The 21661-nt window shown below is 39.7% G+C and overlaps 1 protein-coding gene across 1 annotated transcript in view; it reads left to right on the plus strand.

Annotated features, from left to right (window-relative positions):
• Positions 1–21661, plus strand: part of REV3L (REV3 like, DNA directed polymerase zeta catalytic subunit) — a 119569-nt gene that overhangs the window by 48576 nt on the left and 49332 nt on the right. Inside the window, exons 5-11 of the mRNA XM_033056731.1 lie at positions 3137–3233; positions 13462–13556; positions 14159–14263; positions 15175–15259; positions 15345–15493; positions 15787–15915; positions 19146–19383. Of these exons, the coding sequence (XP_032912622.1) occupies positions 3137–3233; positions 13462–13556; positions 14159–14263; positions 15175–15259; positions 15345–15493; positions 15787–15915; positions 19146–19383 (898 nt within the window). The remainder of the gene's footprint in view (positions 1–3136; positions 3234–13461; positions 13557–14158; positions 14264–15174; positions 15260–15344; positions 15494–15786; positions 15916–19145; positions 19384–21661) is intronic.

Consider the following 21661-nt stretch of genomic DNA (forward strand, 5'->3'; position numbering starts at 1 on the left):
TAAATTCAAATTCTTTTTTTTTATTGCAGTAGTGTCTTTACAAAATTATGGGCTAGTTCTTCTAAATTCTTCATTATAAAGGAGAGATAACAGTAGGAAAAGTATGCCTTTGGTACATACATTTAGCAAAATAGGTATTGTTTACTTAAATCATAATTGTTCCTACAGATAAAGCAAAAGTTGAAAAGAATGGTGAAATATCTTCCTGTAAAAACACCGAATTTCTTCCCTATTTTTATGCATGTATATTCTGACAGCAGTAGATTAGCCCATGGAGTTTTAGAACTAATTCTTGTTTAAAGGAAAATACTCTTTTCATACCCAAAAATCAGCCACACTTTTTGCTGGTCAGAACTGTAGGAAGGCAAAAGCTTTGCCATGGACAGAGCATCTTCAGGATTTTCAGTCCTGAGGAAGTATAGTCATGTACCTTTAGTCTTCCAAATATTCAAATCAGCCTTCTGGAAACATGCAGTGTGATTGTATCGAATAGTTGCTTCCATTCTTTCTCCATAGTATTTCTTTTTTTCCCTTTCAGATGATAGATGAAAATCATAAGCTGTTTATATTCTCCTTCATCATTTATTTAAGGATGAGAGACCTAAGTCTTGAATGGGTACAAGGGGGTGAAAAAGGAGCATGGGGCTGAGACCAGTGGACTTTCACTATACTTATAGGAAAGAATCCAATAAAACAAAAGGAAAAAAATGACACTACCTTGTCTGGCTTGGTCAGATACTGGCTGCAGTGCTCCTAGGAAGGTTCATTCTGCTTTGCATGACTCCACATCACACATGCATCAGTAGCCTGCCTCAGTCTGTTGGAGTCCCCAGGCACAGGATCAGTGTCTATTGCTCCTGGCACAGCAGCCAAGCGACAAACGGTTGGTCTCTGGTGCAGCCTTACAGAGGCACTGCTGTCAAGAGCCTGTCCTTGTACAGCAACCCTCTCTGACTCAGGCTGTTGGAGTCATGTGGAAGGCACAGCCTCTGCTTACACTTGATACACTTTAGCTGCCTGTTCCTCAGCCTCTTTGTTGTGGGAGTGTGCATTCCTTTCAGTCAGGTATAGCTGTGTCATGCAGGCTAGGCCAAACAGTGTTTCTTACACAGCAGTAAAAACCTTTGCCAGAAGATGTGCAGCAAACACTTACCTTACTTCCCTTGCAGATGATGGTATGAGTCTGGCAGTTAATGTTTGTTTGTCAGTGTAAGCAAGCAGCCTCAGGAACCTGTTCATAGTGGTATTTTTCTCACTCATGTAAGTCGATCTTTTTGAAGGCTGAGAGAGGTCAGCATGCAGTTTTCTAGTAGCAGGAATATTCTACCTTCATCAGCTTGTATCAGAATGTGCAGCAGTTCATTTTCTCAAGTCCTTGTCTTTATGGGCTGTGAAGAAGGCTGCCTATTCATTCATGCAGCACATACCACTGTAACTTTTGCAAAACTGAATCTGCTTCTGTAATATGACTCTGAAAGACCTTGATGTGTCATTGCTACTGTCTTTAAACATCTTTATATCAAGAGAAGGGGAATATTGAGTGTCCTTAAATTCCTATCCCTGTGATTGACTTTACTTAAGAAACGAACTGATACAGGAATTTGAGCCTTGATTTTTAGAAGTACGTGAAAACAGTAATGACAGGGAATAAGAAAGGGAGCAATGCACTGAAGCTGATGTGGTGTGGTATTTGAAATGCATATTATTTTTTAAAATAATAGTATATATTTTACCAGTTGTCCTATAATCTTGCAGAGCTGCTGTATGATATATTTTCCTTTAAAATATACAATTATTCAGTTCCATTTCATCAACTTAAAATAATCAAGTTGCAGATGAAAAATAACAAGAGATGTTTCCATGCATAGTCAGTTTACATTTTAATATGGAGAATTAGCTGATGTACCACACAGTAAAAACATGGCAGTGTTTCTTCCTGGACTAGCTGCCCAAGACAAGTCATCACTTTTGAACAGCACAGACAGTAAGTTGTGCTAGGTTTGAGCTGGATCTGTGCAAATGGGATCAGATCTTTTGTGTTGTCTTTTCAGAATCACCTTCTTAGGCATGGAAGTGCATAGACCATAACAGCACAGGTGTGGCTGAAACATGAGCTGGCTCTGCATAAGCACAAGAATGTCTTTTCACCCCATTTGAATGCCACATCTTTGTGCCACGTCAGTACACTTAGGAGTCTGATGTAGGGGCAGGGTTTGCAGGAACCTACTCTGGATGCAGTAAGCTTGGTCTAGAACATACGAAATTAAGTCTGCTTGCTTCTGTTTGTAGCTTCTAAGGTTCTTTTGGCATGGTACCTGCCAGTTGCTTCTATAGTAACTAGGGGCTTTTTCCTACGTAACATATCCCGAAACCTAATATTCCAAGTAGTGGAATTCATATTGGCAAAACTATTACAAAATTTATAGAATAAAAATACATGTTCTAGAAAATATTAAATTACTGAAGACATCTGACAATTGAGTTAATTGGTATAACTTTAGCAAATGCAGGAGTTTTTGCTATGGCTGAAAATTAAATTAAATACCATGGTAGTGCATGACACCAACATAGCTGAGAAAATTCAAGGTTTGAGCTGGTCTTTCAGGTAGACATAGGAGACTGAGTAATTTTCAAGGTCTTCTCCCATTCTACCTCTCTCCAATTCCATTCCTGAGCCTTTTTGTTTTTTGTGCCATATCCTCTGTATATTGTTTTTCCTTTCTCTGAAGACTGAGAGTTCAGTCGTCAAGGGTGGTAGGAATTCTTCAGAGAGGACTTCACCAGCATGACTTTGGAGCATACTTCCTTACACAGAGACCTCTGAGCAAACTTAGAGTGTTTTCTTTATTTGTAGATCAGACAACATCTGCCTTCATTGCAGGCTTCCACTTACTGCTAGTACCATTGTATCTGGAATGTATTGTATATTGTATATATATGTGTCTACATGTTAGAAAGAAAATTAGATCATTTATATGATTGCATAGTTAATGGGTAAAGATGATATGAAGTGCTATTTATTCTTTAGGAGCAGGTAGACTGGTAATATTAAATAATAAATGCAGTTATATAATGATATTTGTGTAAACTATTGCCACATTAATTAATTAATTTCTCATTCTACTTTTTTCCCTAGGTGATACGTCAGGTGTAAGTAAACATCACAGAACTCATTTGCCAGAAAATTCAAGCAATGTATCTTTCACTGAATGGGAAGAAGATGAAATACCAAGGTCAGCATCTCAGGTTTTTCTGTTGTATGTTGTATTGTGTTGTATTCTGTTGTATGTTCCTATATACATCAGCTTGCATGTAATACAGAGTTCCAGTCTCTCATTTAAAGGACCTTTATGTATTTTGCATGTTTAAAAAAAGGAAGTAATTATGTAACACAAATTATCATTATTTAGTTTCTCTGTATAGTCTTGGTCACATGATGGTTTGTGGTTATAAAAACCCAGCTGGGAAATAATGGGCAAAATTCGACTTTCTGGTTTTTGGAATGATGGCTTTAATGAAGAGTTAAGCAAGCTTAATAGTTACAGAGAATATTTACACATCAGTTCACAAACTGTGTTTTTGTAATCATGCTTAATTAATGTGTCCTCACTGGTGAGGCCACATCTCGAATCCTGTCTTCAGTTCTGGGACCCTCAGAACAAGGAGGACATTGAGGGGCTGGAGCGAGTCCGGAGAAGGGCAACAGAGCTGGTGAAGGGTCTGGAGCACAGGTCCTGTTAGCAGTGGCTGAGGGAGCTGGGGGTGTTTAGCCTGGAGAAAAGGAGGCTCAGGGGTGACCTTAATGCTCTCTGTAACTACCTGAAAGGAGGTTTTAGCCAGGTCAGGGTCAGTCTTCTCCCAGGTAACAAGTGGGAGGACAAAATAAAATGACCTGATAAAAGGGGAGTAATAAATAATAGTAATAATAAACAATAAATAAAATAATTTACATTTCATTTACAATAATAAACAATTATTAAAATAATAAACCATTAGAGTACCAGGGGAGGTTTAGATTGAATATTAGTTTCTTCACTGAAGAGGTGGTCAGATATTGGAATAGACTGCCCAGGAAGTGGTGGAATCTCCTGCAAGTGTTCAAAAAATACATGGATATGGTGCTTGGGAGACATGATTTAGCACTGCTAGATTAATAGTTGGACTTGATGATCTTAGAGGACTTCTCCAACCTTAATGACTCTGTGATTCCATAAATAGTGTGTTATCAGAATTTCATGTCCGTTTCAAATGGTAACTACATAAGAACCTCAGCTTAGAATTTTCATCTCTGTCTCCCATGCTTTTCCTTTTTTCCTAGGCATTTCCTACTCTACAGTTTGTAATTTGTAGCCATTTTACTTCTATAAGAAAATGGAATATTTTTGGAATTTTGGGAGGTTCGTGGCCAGAGTTGGGGAGGGGAGAGAAACTCACAGTTATCTGAAGCTACTTTGATTTGTAGTTTTTTGTATAAAGAATGAACAGCGAGTTCATTCTTTACGCTATTTGCTGACACTTGGCAGGTCCTTCTGTCATCTAGTAATCTTCTCAGTTATTGGGTGGATCCTGTAATTCTTCTCTGAAGACCTTGTTGAGCTCAATATGCCATACTTCCTGCTAGTGTTATGTACTGGGAGAATTTTCTTCCCCAATAGAAAATGTGTGCATTAAACCATACGTCAGTTTTTTTTTACCATGCGAAAACATGAACTTGTGTTGATTACATCTGCTTTTCTGATTCTATTACTGCTTTAAGGGGATTTTGCAACAACATTCAACTGATGGTTGTATTGCAATTTTACTTCTGGTCACTTTATGTGCAATTGTTCTTGGGCTGTTTCTTCTTTTTGGCTGCATATTTCATTCACAGTCCATTTCAAATCTTACTTGACTTGGTTCTGCAAGCCAGTTTATTTAAACATTAAAGGTTGGATCATCAGTTAGACTAGGATTATCTGATGTTACTTTACACAGGTCTGGGGAAGGCAGATAAAAAGGAAGCAAAGTAGTGCTTCCTGACTGTCAAAACCAGGGAGGAATGAGCTCAGCAGAGCAGGAGCCAAGGATGCATCCTCATGGCTGTAACCACAGATCTTCTTTGCTCCTCCTTCCACACTTCAACCAGGGCTTCAGCGCTTCACTTGTGCCAGTCCTTCTCCAGCACTCACATATGTTCCAGAAGTCGGACATTAACAATAATGGGGAAAATACCGAGGCTGTCCATTTCCCTGATACTCATTGTCTATACTTCTGCCAGCAGGAATTGATTTTTTGAACATAAAGCCTGAATACTACATAATATACCACACGAACTCTCTGTGCACCATATGCAATGATAGTAGTAGTTCCTGATGCACTTTACAGTTTCATTTATCATGCCAATTTGGCTTCTGAGTATTTTAGGATTTATTAGTACAAGACGTTTCTCTTCTTTCTTTTTTCAATTGAGAATCTTCTGTTTGGACTCCATTATAAGTTCCTATAGGATCTTTCATCCCATTTTAAAATTTCATCCTGTTTCTTATTATTCTACTTCTGAGTTATCCTGATACTATGAAACATTTGGTTATGTATCCAGCATGTCTCCTGGCTTGCCTTATTTCATTACTGCAGTATTTCATTACTGCACTGCCGTATTAATGAGATGAGATGAGATGAGATGGTTTATATTCAGTTCTACACATTTTGTGTTGATACTCTGTCCCTTTTACATAACCAAGAGGAATTTCACATTTAGCTAGCTCTTAAAATGCTTAAGGAGCTCATTTATGATTCGTGCAACTGAAATTGTTTATATTTGATACTGTGTTAAATTTTCTTTTGTCTAGAAAATTAAACTTTTATTGAGGGTGTGAGCATGAAAACCTAAACTTTTTCAGTCCTGATTTTACTCTATTCTCTATCTACACAAAATTATTTGCCTGTGAAATTTCTCCTGGATTATTTATGGGAGTCATCAGTTAAAACAGTGTTCTTGTAATCAAACCCATACTGCAGTGCCACTTTCATATTGCTTTCCTACTTCATTTCCTTTCAAATTCTGAGAATTTGCTTCTAGATTGGCTTAATGAATCTATAATTGCCATGCTCAGCCTTACTGAGGGTGAATCTGACCCAAGATAGTATGAGATACCTATCCAAGGAAATCCTTTTCTTTCCTGAAATGATTGGGACTTAACTGTTTCTATTTTTGCAGTCTACAACATTACTCAGTAGCTGTAAAGCTGCCTTTCTTCCTTTATTTCTCTTTTCTTAACAAAGTATGTTCTGTATTCCCAACATACTTACTTACATATCAACAGCTGTATTCATTTCTAGTTTGATGTGCAATACCTGCACAGTCCCCTTGAAGTTCCATCCAGTTCAAGTTGAGATATATATACAGTAATTTCACAATTATAAGCCACACCATTTTGACTAAAATTTTGGTCCGAACCCAAAGTGCGGCTTATAATCAGGTGCGGCTTATATATGGACAAAGAACAAAAAGTTGCTGTTTTAGTTTGGAGGACAGGTGTCTGCTGAGAAAGGCAGGAGCTTCTCTTTGAAATGGAGAATGTAAACCCCCTCCCTCCAAATTATTATGATTTTGAAATCAAGGGGCTTTTAGGCAAAAATATGGGAATTAGGAATAACAGTTCTTTACTAGGGAAATTAAAATAGAAATACAGTACTACAAAGAAACAAACTCCAAACCCTGACAAAGTCAGAGTACAACCTGACACCCCGTCAGGCAGGGTGTTGGTAGCAGTCCCATTAAATGGTGGCTGCAGTTCTCCTGCAGCGACAGATGTGATTCAGTTGGAGCAGTGCTCCTGTACAAGGTGCAGTTTCCCTCTGGAGGTCCAGTGGTGATGAGGAGAAATCCGGTTTTCCTCTGGAGTCCAGTGGAGAAAGGGGCTCCCTTAGTGTCCCAAAACCTCTGTTTTTATCTTGGTAAGAAATGTTGGGCTCTTCCCCCTGGCTGGAGCAACTTCCAATGGGATGAAGTAATTTTATCAGTCACACAGTGGGACTCAGTGGGCCATTAGCAGAAAATGACTGGCTGGAGGAAGGGTGGGTTGTGAAAAGATAAAGAACAATGCCCTGCCTGGTTTCAATGGATGGCCCATTAGCAGAATGTCTCCCATGGAGATAAGGATTACTGTCCCCACCCTCAACAGATGGTGATAGAATAGATACCTTTTATCACATTCTGTATTATAACATGCGGCTTATAATCAAGTGCGGCTTATATATGGACAAAGAATGAAAAGATGCTGACACCCGGAGATGGGGCTTATACTCAGTGCGGCTTATAATTGTGAAATTACTGTAACTGTTTTGTGAATTGTTTAGCAAAATGTTTTGCTTACTGTAATTTTACTACTTGACTGCTATTTTCAGTAGCATTTGGAGTTTCTTCTAAATTTCTTTGCTTGTCCTTTATATCAGATATGAAGATCACATAAATCACTACCTTTCAGCTGTATGCTTACGTTATTACTTTTTCTGTCAAGAAAAAGCAAGAAGGGAAAAGACAGTCAAATGTATCTGAGACCACAAAATTTCTAGGCCTGTCTTGTATTCTTAGTGACTGGGATGTCTGTTTGGACACATTATCCTTTGTGTACATTAAGAGTACATTTTAGAGATGGTCTAACATGTATCTGCCAAGTCCTTGCTGTAAGTGTCAGTTAACAAGTTCTCTTGTTTAACCAAGCTGTGCCAGTGATTGGGTATTTCTTGACTTTGGAACACAGTACAGTAAATTCACGAATACAAGCCGCACTGAGTATAAGCCGCATCTCTGGGTGTTGGCAAATATTTCATTCTTTGTCCATAAATAAGCCGCACCTGAATATAAGCCGCTCTGTCGTTCGCAGCGAGGACCTGCGTGCAACGAAGTTGCCAAGTACTAACAGAACCGCAGCATGGCGGGGTTTACTGGCTCAACTAAGGCTGTGCAGGCTCGGCCCGCTAGGGGCTGCTGACAGGGCCAGGTGGCCCAGGTTGGTGGTGCCGCTCGGGGCCGGCCGCCACCTCTGGGTTCACTCGCCCTGGCCCCGCTCCCGCTGCGGCGCCGGCCAAGCACGGAGAGCGTGCCCCGCTCCCGCCGCGGCGCCGGCCAGGCGCGGAGAGAGCGCCCCGCTCACGCCGCAGTGCTGGCCGGGCACGGAGCACCCCCTGCTCCCACCACGGCGTTGGAGGGCAGGGGTAGAGCCCCCATCCTCCTCCCCGAGCCGCGGCAATGGCGGCGCGGGCTCCCCCCGTCTCTCCCCCAGGCTGCGGCAGAAGAGGGAAGAAGAGAGCTCTCCTGCCTCTCTCCCCACCCCCCGTGCTGCCTCCAGGGAGCCAGGGCAACAGAGTAACACTTTGTAACAATCGCGAAATGCCGGCTTTTACTGGCAGCTGCTTGGCTCGGTGCCCTGGCTGGCACATCTGGGGTTGTAAATGTCAGAAAATTATTCACATATTAGCCGCCCCCGAGTATTAGCCGCACTTCCGGGTTTCCACCAAAATTTTTGTCAAATTGCTGCGGCTTGTATTCATGAAATTACTGTATATCACCTGGCTGAAATGCAATTCTGGATACCTGGAAGGTAATACGCAAAATTTAAGTCACATGTGTAACATGAGCAGCATTTTGCATGAGTAAATGCTAGTGATGATTGCTTATTTTAAAAAACATTTGAGAGCTATGTCAAAGTTTCTTGGTGACTGAACTGCCTCTTTCATGCTAGAGAACGCCCTGCTACTTGGCCAGTTACCAAGAACAGCATTCAACCCAGCCGTGTCCTGTCTTCTTCCTGGCAAATCTCCAATTTATTGACTCGCTGCTATGATAAGTGCACTGTATTAAGCCAGAGACACTTTTTAAAATGTAATTCTAGAGTGATTCTGTTATCAAGTAGACAAATGGCCAAAATCTGTAGTGCCCAGGAATCCCTGATGTTTTAGGCTTTTAGGTATAATACTTGCCAGTATTATTGCACTGAAATCTTCAAGGCCTGCCCTAAAAGAGGCAGCAGTCGCTTGGACCTGGTAGTGCTGTCCAACAGTTTTTGACATCAGGAGTTCTGGACATGAGACACATTTTGTTATCCTACTCAGGCAGCTGATAATAAATGATGAAACACTTCTGTGAGTTCCATTGAGTAAACTTTTTGAGTAAACATCAGACTTAGACTATCTGCCAGTCAAGTCTGCCACTTGGACATGATGTGTTAAAAGCAGAATGATTGGTAGAATGTTTTTGAGAAACACTTTCTTTTTTTATATCCTAGATTTGCTATTAGACGCTAGTTTATATGGAAGTAGAGAGATCTGGCAAATAACACTTCTGCACAGTCTAGCAGATATGCAATATTGCAGATTTTTGCTAAGTTTGTGACTGTCATAATTGCTTTTCTCGCTTGTCAGACTGTGCATGTTTTTATTTAGCTATTTGATTTTTTAATATAATGTGCACATTATTTAAGTCACTTGAACATCCTGAAAACAAGGACATGTTTTCTTGCCATGAATAGAATATGGAAAATTATTATGTCAGATTTTAGAGTCCTTATCAGCACAGTTGAGTAACACCTTTCAGATTCTCCATGGCGTTAGTTTTTGTCCCTTTACTCGGTTTAACATTACAAATACCTCATATGTGGTCATTACAGAACTTGTTTCCTTAGGCTGTCATGAATATTGGTGAATTAAGATACTGACTTTGTTGATTATTTTTTCAAGGTTTTTAAGGGCTGTGATCTACTTAACTGTATGTAGGGAGCACTATTTTTCACAAGTGTTGACTTTTTTTAACTCAGAAGTAGAATAATAGAAACAGGATGAAATTTAAAAATGGGATGAAAGATCCTATAGAAACTTATAATAGAATCCAAACAGAAGATTTTCAACTGGAAAAAAGAAAGAAGTGTAGCCTTAATTCATTGCCTCGGTGTCTGAAAAACCAAACATTGCCAGTTTCTTTGAGCACAAGTTTAATCCTAAACTATAGGTTTTATCTCAGTGGATAGTGTGAACAAACTATTACTTTCTTCAAAAATAAGGACTATTTTCTCTGTTCTTAAAATAATGTATTTGGAGTTTTTAATAGAAAAGTGGTTTTTTAATTGCAGTTTTTCACCCAGTGTGTAAAGGCAATTTAAAATTAACTGGTATGAGTATCCCAAACAGCCTAACCGTGGCAAGTCAGTGTTGTGCAGCCCTGATTTGTCTTGGTTCTTTGGAGAGTAAATTTCTGTTCTCCTGCAGCTGGGTTGCTTCTACACTGCCTCACTTAAGCCTGTCTTTCATATATGTATATTACAAGTTTTATCAGGTGAACAATTCTCTTTACATTTCTTCTTACAAAATGAAATAGAGATGCTGTGAAAAGCTTTGCCTGGGACTTGCCAATTCATCTTTTCTAACCTTGTTCTAATAAAGATATTCTCAAATCATGGTTTTGGCATTACCTAAACCACTACTTTTCTTTGCAAAACTGATGTATGCAATGTGAGGTAGGTGTTGGATAAAGCAATCTGTATCAAACAGGCCACTTCTGAATATCTTGCAAGGCATTACAGCTGCTAATGGCATGAAATGGTTTATATTTTCAGTTAACAACAGCTGGGAGACTAGACATGTTCTGACTTCTTCATGCTGTCTTCTCACCTGCTAAAAACAGCACTGCAGCTGCTGGAGAAATGTGTCTTGATCAGGGAGAATGGGAAATGTGGTTACTTTGTGTATTTTCCCTATATGTTGCGCACGTTTGTTTTAGGTGAGCAAAAGCACCAAACCTAGCAACTGACCCAGCTATTGCCAATACTCAGATGAAACAGTTCCCAAAGCAGCATGTTTTGGAACATATTTAACATTTAACCATGTTGAATAACAGTACTTTAGGACAGGTTGTACTCCCGTCTTGCCACCTCATGTTTGTTTTTTTTAAATCGACATAAATTAAAATGTTAGAAAGGCCAGTTAAAGTTGCTCTGCATTCATATGCCCTTCAGGGGTTTTCCTGAAGTGGGAACAAATGACTTCTTGGCCTTTGTGGCTTACCTGAATGTTGTAGAAGCTTGTAGTGCTATTGCCATGACTTTAACTAGTGCAAGCATTTAACAGCTCACCTTGACAATGATGTTAAATGCTCAGCTAGTGAACCAGTTCTATTGGGAAGACATTTTTTCAAGTCTAATGAAGAATTTTCTGTGTGTGTCAGGTGTCTTTATTAGCTTCCACATAAATCTTCAGAGTGTGCAGTTTTGACTGCCAGCCCTGCCTTCATCATGAGTGTTAATGACAACTATAATGATAAATCCTAGATTTGTTTCAGAAAAGGCCTGTTATTAGCTCAGTGTTTTTAATTTTAATAATATGCTATGTAAATTGAAATACTATAGTTTTTGACAGAAAAACTCCTCATATCTGTTTGATTTAGAGCTTGGGCAAAATGAGCTAACTCTTTTCCTTCTACTTGCTCAAATTGTTTGAATGAGTTACAAAGAACATGCGTCAAATTAATATTACTATGGAAAAATACTTAAGTACATCAAAATCTACCAGTTTGTTTTCAATTCAGCAATGTTGAATTTAGCATTATTTTTGTATGGGAAATCCATATTAGAGTATCCTATAAGTAAGAAATTTGATTACTTGGGAACCTCTTGGCCAATTTTGTCTTTGGTCTTGATCAGTTCTCAAACCACTGGCCATACTCTTGATGGGGATGTGGAAAACCAAGACATGGTGCTGGGTTTTTTTGACAAAACATCCTAGCTAAATGAATGGGGAAAAATAGAAAGCCGTCATTGTCAGAAGAAAAGCAAATGCTTCAGTTAATGGTTTTAGTCATCAAACAAACTCATCAGAAATAGGTCACTAAAACAAATTTTTTCTTAAACTTTTGAAAAACTTACTTTCTTTTTCCCCAACCCCCATTAGCTTTTGGTGTTTTTTGTTGTATTTTAAAAGAGGAAATTAGTGAAAGTGGGAAGCTCAGATCTTTGATTTTGTATTTTCCAGACAAGTCAAAGCAAGCCCTTACCACATTTCTGATATCACTGACCATTCTGTATCATGGTCCCTTTTTCTTGGTTCCCAGAAGTGTTTTGATTTTGTAAAGGGAGCTAACAATTCTTTCAACCTCTTCCTTCAGTCTTGTTTCCCAGTGATGTTGCAGTTGTTTCTTACTGTGGGATTAAAATACAAGTTTCAGCTTGCCTGCAGTTCCTGTTGCCCACTGTGCAGGCAAAGCTCTATTTGAATCATTTGATGAATGTCACCCAATGTGTGTGACATGAAAAGTATGCATTTTGAGCATATAGTGGGCTTGTTTCTCAGCTGATGGCATGACTGGGAAGACAGGGATGTGATGGCAATAGATTGCCTTTAAAAGTGTGCATAGAATCATAACATAGTTTGCGTTCAAAGAGACCTTTAAATGTCATCTAGTTCAACCCTCCTGCAATGAACAGGAGCACCTTCAACTAGATTAGGTTTTTCAGAGCCCTGTAACCTGGCATTGAATATTTCCAGAGATGGGACTTCTCCCACCTCTTGTGACAGCCTGTTCCAGCATCTCATCACCTCATCATTAAAAAAAAAAATAAAATCTTCCTTACATCTAATCTGAATTTACCTTCTTTCTGTTTAAAACTATTACCTCTTGTCCTACTGCTACAGGCCCTATAGAAAGTTGAAGACCCTGGAGTGGATTTTCAGTGTTACTCTAAAAGATTTTAAAGGGTAAACAGACTTTTACAATAAACCTGGGAGGTGGTTTCTATTTGTTAGCTTCCTCCATAGACTCCTTAAAATTTGTTCACTGACAGCAACAGGTGGAAGGTCATTGACATTTGCAGATCTGAAAAGGCACAGCAGGAAGGTGATCAGATAATTGTACAACAATCTTGGGTCTGTTTCTAGTATTTTAAGTCTTCATCGAGCCAGTTATCCTTAGTTCAGCATATGTTTGGGTTGTTAATACTCTCTCTTATTCACCAGGCTAAATAAAGAAAAAAATCCAGAAAAACTGGTTGTAAATGTGTAAGTGCTCTGCATTGTTCTGAACTGTGAATGAGAGAGAAAAATTCTTACCTCTGTGTTTTCTGGGTGCACGATCCCGCCTACACACCTGGTCCTATTGGCTGAGTTCTGCAGAACATTTCATCTTGTATTTGAGGAGAAGAATATTATTGTAATTGCTTTAGTACTTGGAATTATTTACCAGCTCTTTCTCTTCTCCTCACAAAAGAAAAAGCTAAACCCTTCAAGTTGAAGATACTGATTTCTTGTCTCATTAGATTTTGGTTATGACCATTTGTTTAAGGACTTGCAGGTGAGAATGGCAACTGATAATAGTGCACTCAACTAGTCACTCCTGTTCTGAATAATTTCAGATATCAGTCCAGTTAAACAATGATGATGCATGTTTCAAACTCAGTGTATTGATGAAATTAACCTGTGGTATTTATGTTGTCACAGTTCTTTAATGTTGAAAGGTGTTGAGCCACAAAGTACCTGTGAATTGGAGGTGGATGCAGTAGCTGCTGACATTTTGAATCAACTGGATATTGAAGGTGAAGTGTTAACAACTTTCAATGTAAAATGGTTTTAGAACAGAAACCATATTGTCATAGTTCACTCTTCTTTTAAAGCTCATCTTAATTAAATTATAATCTGTATTTCAGTGCTAGTGAATTATTGATCTCCAAATTTATAAAGTTTTTAAAAAATAATTATCTCTGAAAGAAAAGAGGTTTTAAAAATAGTGTCCTATCAGAGCAATAATAGCAATATAAAGAGATTTTGGTGAATGTGTAACAGAAGTTTTCAGACGTATAGGAAGAATAGTAATGGAAATTACCAATGTCATATGTGTGCATGTATGAATATGTATGTACATACATTTATATAAACATATGTATACATATATACACTACTTGTTGGGAAGACAAGGAAAAGCCAAATATCTAGATTACAAATAGGAGATCTAGAAAACAAATGAAGTTAGGCCTTAACTTTTACATAATACCAAATCCTAGAGTAAGGCAGGAATGACAATTAAAAAATAGCAGGCTAGAATGACAAAGCGATGAATAAAAGTGTCAGAATCCAGTTTGGGGAAAGAATGCTTTGTCATTTTGGCAGATTTCCCTTCATGTATAATTGCATATTTCAGCCCAGATTGGCAGGAACCCTGGTTTGCAGGCTATATGGGAGGATGAAAAGCAGCGACGGAGACAGAAATGTGAATCTTCTCAGATTAATCCACCTGAGTCACAAGGTAAAAAAAAAACTAAAATGTTGCAACTGTTAATCCAAAACTTCGAATGCGAAGGAAGCAAGTGGACAGCATTTAAATTGGCGTATTAAGTTTTTTTTACTTCTGGACTTACTGATAGTCCAGTATGTGTTTTCCAGTTTTAAAAGCAAAAGGATGTAACCTTGCCTAACAACATCATGATTCAACTGTCTGCAAAACATTCTAGACAGAATGAATGATAATGGCAATTAAGGTTGCATGCTTTGTGATGGAAAACTTCTAAATGCCAACAAAACTAAATCTCTTTATCTTGTAGTTTTCCATTGTAGTTTATGCACAAGGGCAGTCCCATTTAATTTCTGCAGAATTATAGTTAAGGTGATATTAGATTAAAATTCTAATAGGATAGACAAATCCCTGTATTTTTATGTAAAATTCATTACAAAGGGAAGACTGCTCTGCAACGTAATTGCATGTCAAACAGGCTATTCTCCATAGAACCTAGGCCATATTTCTATTGAAGTATGAATGATATTTGACAAGTAAGACAGAGAATTGCAAGAAAGAGGCAGGTTCCTGGCTGAGGCAGACTACTTTCTGATTGACTTTCTTCCTGTGTTTCTGTGTAATGTTATTCAGGCTGCGTAAGCCAGACTTCTCAAAATTGTTCACTGGTTTTTCTTGGATGCTCACCTTGGTATAATTGTAAATGCTGTTGATACTCACAGTTGCAAATGAGATCAGTGGAAGTATGTGAAGTATTTTAAAGTTCTTTTTAATACACCTGGAAAGTCAGCCCTCAGATTTGGCACTGAAAATTAGCAGGCACTTCAACTTTGAGCCTTTTCCTAATAAAATCAGTCATTTTAACTGCTCTCTGTGTTGAGAGATCAAAGTAAAACTGAATAACAAATATTTTTCAAATTTTAAAGACCGTGGATTTGTGCCAGCAACAGAGAGTGAAAAATTTTTTCAGAAGAGACTTAAAGAAATTCTCAAGCAAAATGACTTCTCTGTGTAAGTGTTTAGTCATTTGTCATAAAATATAGTATTCTATGCAAACCTTAAATATGCATTTAAAACTTGCTTTTCAATTAACTAGAACGTTGTCAGGCTCATTGGACTACAGTAATGGATCAGAGGAGTTCTCTGCTGAGCTAACACTACATTCTGAGGTACTTTCACCTGAAGCCTTTCCATGTACACCAGCTAATATGGTAGAAGTGCATGATGATAAACAGATGAGCAAAGGTGAGTTTTTTTAACATCCTGATTGTTTATGCCATAAACCTATGTCATGGTTTGGCTGTTTATGCTATTAACAGAAGTAAGCCAAGGAAGTTGTGATTGTTAGTTATGAAAAAACAAAGAGTAGTTTTGTTTTTATTTTTATTATTGTTAGAGTAAGCCTTTCTAAAATTGCTACAGCAAATAATGGAAATATACTTGGATAGTAAAATCCATTCTGAAGTGGCTTGCTTTCATAATGTATTGATGTCTCTGACTTTGAAGTTTAACATGTTATCCTTTTTTTTCTTTTATAGACTCCAATAGGATGCATACTGATAAAGAAGAGGAAGCAGTTATTAATGAAGAAGCAATTTTAAACATTGTGGAGAATAGTCAGTGCTTTCAGCCTTTGTCTCAAAGACTGAATCAGACTACAGTTTTTAGTGAGTATGACTGGAATGTCTTTTCTTCCAGACTGTTTTATTGTCCCACAGTCTTTCTGTTCCCTTAGGCTACCCATCATGGAAGAAAGTAAGTAGTTTATCTCAAGGAGTTTTTCAAACAGGTTGAGACCTCACACACACACACACACCCTACCACCACCAAAAGGCACCCTATGTTTTCTAAGAAATGTCACCAAGAGTGTAGAGGCTCTTCTGTTTGGCTGGTTCAGTAAGCCCTGTCCTCAACGCAGTCTCTTGTGGATATTGCTCTTCCTTATGCTCCTAGGGCTATAAGGCTAAAACTATTAGAATGAAGATGATTTGACTGTCTGTCCATGGTACTCTTGCAGTTACTGACTACATCTTTCATACAGTTAAGGTAGAAAACATCATATGGTCTATCTTCAGAAGCTCAGCTGTCTGGAGATACTGGGCAATAGTAGGTTGATAATGAGAGGCAAGTTGTAGCAGAGATTTCCCAAAATTTTTAGATACAAAGAATGATTGAAGGCAAAGAAACAAGAAGCAAAATATTAAAGAGGAGGAAAAAAAACCATGACAGTAAAATTGTGAGTGGCATGAGGAGGAAACAACCATAAAAAACCCAAGAAAGGAACTTGTATGAAAAACTGTGTGAGGTAGAAAGAATTCAAATACTCTAAAGGAGATAAAAAGCATCTAGTTCATGGTTTATCTCTATGTATGTTCTTTGGTAAAACATACTGTATAATGTCAATATGAACCACATAGTCGGGGAAGGAATATTTAATACCTGTAGTAACCTCCATTTCTTTTGATACCTATAGGGTATGTGCTTGGGCAACAACATATGTCTGTGGATAATACAATATACAACCTTGAAATCTTTCCTTGCCAGGAAAGGAGTAGATGAAGCTAGATTAAGAGTGTAGTGCTGGTTTTTTTTGCAGAGATATGCAAGATTTTGATTATAGAAGTTTTATAGGCAAAGATTTGGATTTAAGGAAAGAACTGTAAGAAATTCTGTGGGAGCTGGCAAACGTGAGCAGACCTGAGATAATAAAAAGTGGCTAAAATAATGTGTAGGGCATGCCTTATGACTGTACATTTGAATTGTTCAATCAAATTAAGGTGTTGAAATGGTCTATTTTTTCTATTGACCAGGTAATCAAACTGAGATTATTTGACTGTTTTTTCATCTTTTTTTCTATCCTCCCTTCTTGTCATGCTGATTCCTAGTCTCTTGTGTGACTATGAGTAACATGCTGTATATTTGGGTCTCTTGTGCTCCCTCATATCCTGCACCAGTAGTAGTCCTCTAGTAGAGTTGTAGTACCACAGGGACAGTGAACCACATGATTTCTGCTATTCACTGTGAATTATACCCCAAGGTTCACATTAACATGAAGTAGAGATTGGAGTTAAAGGATGAGCCCCACAAAGGGAAAAAGAGCCAAGAACAGAAAGTATGATTGAAAGTGGGTTAATTCAAAAACTCTGGAAAAAGGGATGGTTTCTGTGGTAAAGGGTTGCATGGTATCTTGTGAAGCCTTTGCAAAATATGATTAATACCTTTCTCCTCGATGTTGAGATCTATTTTATATAATTCTCAAGATTGTTGTAATCATATGATGCTTCCTGAGGAAAGCAAGTAGAGATTGTAGTTCTTCAGCAAGAGAAGGAGAGAGAAGTAACAAAGATGCCTGGTAGACTGGAGGTCATAAGTTGGTTATGAGGTCAGATGATAGGTAAGTAGGATGAAAGTGAGAAAAAATTGTGACTTGGAAGGATTTTTAAGGAGAAAAAAAAAGAGACGGGTAAATTACTGTACAGTAATTTCACGGCTATAAGGCACATGCTTTTGACTAAAGTTTTGTCCCAAACCTGGAAGTGCGCCTTATAGTCCGGCGCGCCTTATATAATGTACAAAGTTTGGAAATTTGCCAACACGGAAGTGTGGCTGCAAGCCATGGCGGGAGCCAGCAGGGCCGTGGCAGCCGGGTGGAGGCGGGGCTGTGGGGGCACGGCAGCTGAGTGGAGGCGGGCCCGGGGGCCCGCAGTGCCCATCCTGCCGGGTACAGGTGGGGCCGCGTTGCCGTGGCAGCCGGGTGGAGGCGGGGCTGGGGGCCCAGGGCCCCATGGCTACCAGGTGGAGGCGGGGCCAGGAGCACGCCTCCTGCCAGGTACAGGTGGGCCCGGGGGCCTGGGGAGGCGGGGCCGAGCAGCAGCAAGCATAGCCCGGCCCCGGGGAGGCAGCACGGAGCAGCAGCGGGCATAGCCCGGCCCTGGGGAGGTGGCACAGAGTGGCAGCGGGCATGCCCTGGCCCCAGGGAGGCGGGGCTGAGCAGCAGCAGGTGTAGCCCGGCCCCACCGGGTACAGGCGGGCCCGGGGGCCCATGGCTGCTGGGTTGAGGCAGGGCCTTGACCAGCAACTGCGCTGGGGGAGCTGGGGGCCGATCCTCGCTGCAAAAATAATGTGCACCTTATAGTCCGGTGCGCTTTATACGATCTACAAAGTTGCGAAATTTACCAGCTCCCGGGGGGTGCGCCTTATAGTCTGGTGCGCCTTATGGTTGTGAAATTACTGTAAGCTTGGATTAAATAAAAGAAAATTAAAAATTTAAGAGAGAAGTGAAATCGGGTAAACTTTGTGTGGAGAGAAACCTTGGAATAGAACAGCTTATAGTGACATGAAAAGGGAGCCAAAGTTGAGCATTATAGTTAAAGACAGAAGAAGGAATAATTGGTTAAAATCAGCATCCCTTTTCACAAAGTACAGTGATTGAAAGTCCTCAAGTGATACAGAAAGAAGTGCCTAACAAAGCTAAGCAGCTATTGAGCAAGACAAGGTAGTGATACTTCAGAAGCTGCCACTCAAGCTGAAATTAAAGGGGAGAGTGAAGCTTCACTGAATGTGAGGAGGTAATAGGAGAGTGGAGAGAGAGAAGTGTGTCCACTATATCTAGTACAATCAAAATAGGAGGAGTAGCAGTAGAAGTTGTAGAAATAAAGTTATCCAAGTTTTAGATACAGAGCTAGAAAAGATAAATCATAAAATTTGAAAAAATAGTATAGGAAAAGAGCTTTGTTTCTGTAGCATGCCTTGTCTTGGACAGTAACAAACTAGTAGATTTTAAAACAGTGATGGGCTTTTTTTGTTTGGTTGGTTTTGTTTTTTACTGGTAGACTATAACTAGTCATTCACAAGTAGAACAAAATATAGATTCTACTTGTATGGGCTTTTTCTGCAGTGGGCAGTAGTGCTGATGAGGCCATGATTGATCTGTTGGCTGGATTGGAGAATGATGGATATCAGATGGGACATCAAAAAACACTCTCTCACCATCGTTCTCTTGGAAGCTGGCAAAATTCTCAGAACAGTGATGATGAAGAAAATGAGCCACAGTGTGAGAAAGAAGAAATGGAACTGAGCTTGTTAATGTCCCAGAGGTGGGACAGTGGCATGGAAGAACCTGGGCAAAAAAGGAGGTATATATTTTCTTTCCTTAATATGTTTTTTTTCTGCCAGATCTTTCCTTCTTCACACCTTGTTTTCAAGTATACTATGAGCCCAGTGAGTTATAGAGGTCTCTGTTGACAACATGGAAAAATCTGTGCAGATCTTGGGATGGAATGCAAGTTATTCAGATGATTATGTGAATCATCACTGTCACCTGGGAAAAAAGATTAAGTGTCTAGGTTTGGCCAAACATAAGCTTCCAGATTGCTCTTTGAGGAAAAATTTGTTCTACAAGTCCAAATACAAGAAAACCTTTAGTGGTAACTTGCTTTTTAGATCAAAGCTTGGATATGATACAAATGTTAAGGTGTATCTTGTACATCTTTTACTAAAGTCAATATTTAATAAGTATTCATATACGGACTAACCAAGCAACCTGAGAAAGAAACATCCATTTGTTTCCATGTTCAAAGCTTAAAGCAAAACATGAATGTTGCTCACTCTGCTTGACTGCTAAAGGTCAGCAACTTCAATATGTTTAAGGCCAAGATTCTTGGAACACCTTCTGAGGTTGTAATGACCTTTTGTACAGTCTGCACTGACAGGCATTGAAAGCAGCTATATCCAGTTTCTCTTGACCCCTGCTTACAGCACACCTTCTGATATTTATAATTCTGTTTGAAGTATGAGGAACTTCATAGACATAACATTTTTTATATTTGGATTTTTTTCTATATCAGAAATTGTAATCATACTATGTTTCAGAGAACCAGAGAGGTATAGAAATGCTTCTCTTATTTCCCAAAGGCACATTAAAGTTGTAACAGAACCAGAAGTTAGTTCATTAGTCTCCTAGTTCAAGAGATAATTGATTTCTAAAGCTAGTTGTCCTGTCTAACCTTTGATTTTTCTATGTTTTTTTCCCTCACAGTAGTGTGAAAAGTTGAAATTTCCATCCAAAACACTTAAGATCAAACTTCAGTTTAGTGATAGTTACTGTGAAAACCTGTATCTTGCAGAATTCATTAGCTCAGGCACAGCTCTGTATGGGCTTGACTGTACAACTTGCGGAGTCAGGTAGGATCCTGAAGCAATTAACTGCTTTCATGCTGTAAAGAATCCTATTTAAAAACTCAAGAGACTTGATGAGCTGTCCTACTAATATCATGGTCACATATGCCTACACCTTAATCTCAAACAGAAAACACTAGGGAAAATGTACATACCATGTGCTTCCACAGGGGGTGAACTTGTGTTCAGAGGGAATTACAAGTTGTTTCATTGAGATCTCTACAGAATTTGGACTGATTTCAGACACAAGCCATAGATATCTTTGCCCCCTGCATAATGCTGCTCATGCTTGAAGAACCAGTTTGAGTCTGATGATAGATCTGACTTTGCTCAGGCTCATCCCATCTGTGTGGCTTCCTAATGCATCCTTGCATATCTATACTATAGCTTTTCTGTTAGTGGGTATTTACCAGTCTTGCATTATCTCAGAAAATCTATTGAGCCAATGAGGAGTAACCACACCCTATTGAGTGAAAAAAATGGGTTGGGTTGGATTTTTATTGAACTGGAGGAAAAACCCCATCAGGAGAAAAAAGCTCACCAAGAGCTGGACTAGTTCATATATGGTGATACCATGTGTGTTACACAAATTTTCCTGGAATCCAAACTGATGGACTTGAATGAGGAGAAATCCAGTTTATCTGCAGAAGTCATCTCCAGTCTGATTTGGTTTACTAAAGTTGACTAAGATTTACCTGGGATTACAGCATAATTCAGGTTAGAAGAAACATCCCCTATTTTATATTTACAGTAATTTCACGAATACAAGCCGCACCAATTTGACTAAGATTTTGCTCCTAAACCGGAAATGCGGCTAATAATCAGGAGCGGCTAATACAACCTCAGAAGTGCCAGCCAGAGTGCTGAGCTGAGCAGCTGCAAAGTCGGCATTTTGCGATTGTTACAAATCGCTACTTTGTTGCACCGCGGGTGGAGCCTGGCTCCCTGTAGGCAGCACGGGGGGCGGGGAGAGAGGCGGGAGAGCTCTCTTTCCTCCTCTGCCACAGCCCAGGGGAGAGACGGGGGGGGGCCCGGCGCCGCCATTGCCGCGGCCCGGGGAGGAGAGGGGGGACCCGGGCCGCCCCTACCGCGGCCCGGGGAGGGGGGGGGGAAGCCCGCGCCGCCATTGCTGCGGCCCGGGGAGGGGGGGGAAGCCCGCGCCGCCATTGCTGCGGCCCGGGGAGGGGGGGGGAAGTGCGCGCCGCCATTGCTGCGGCCCGGGGAGGGGGGGGAAGC

Source organism: Catharus ustulatus, chromosome 3 (genome assembly GCF_009819885.2).
Source record: "Catharus ustulatus isolate bCatUst1 chromosome 3, bCatUst1.pri.v2, whole genome shotgun sequence".
NCBI classification, from domain to species: Eukaryota; Metazoa; Chordata; class Aves; order Passeriformes; family Turdidae; genus Catharus; species Catharus ustulatus.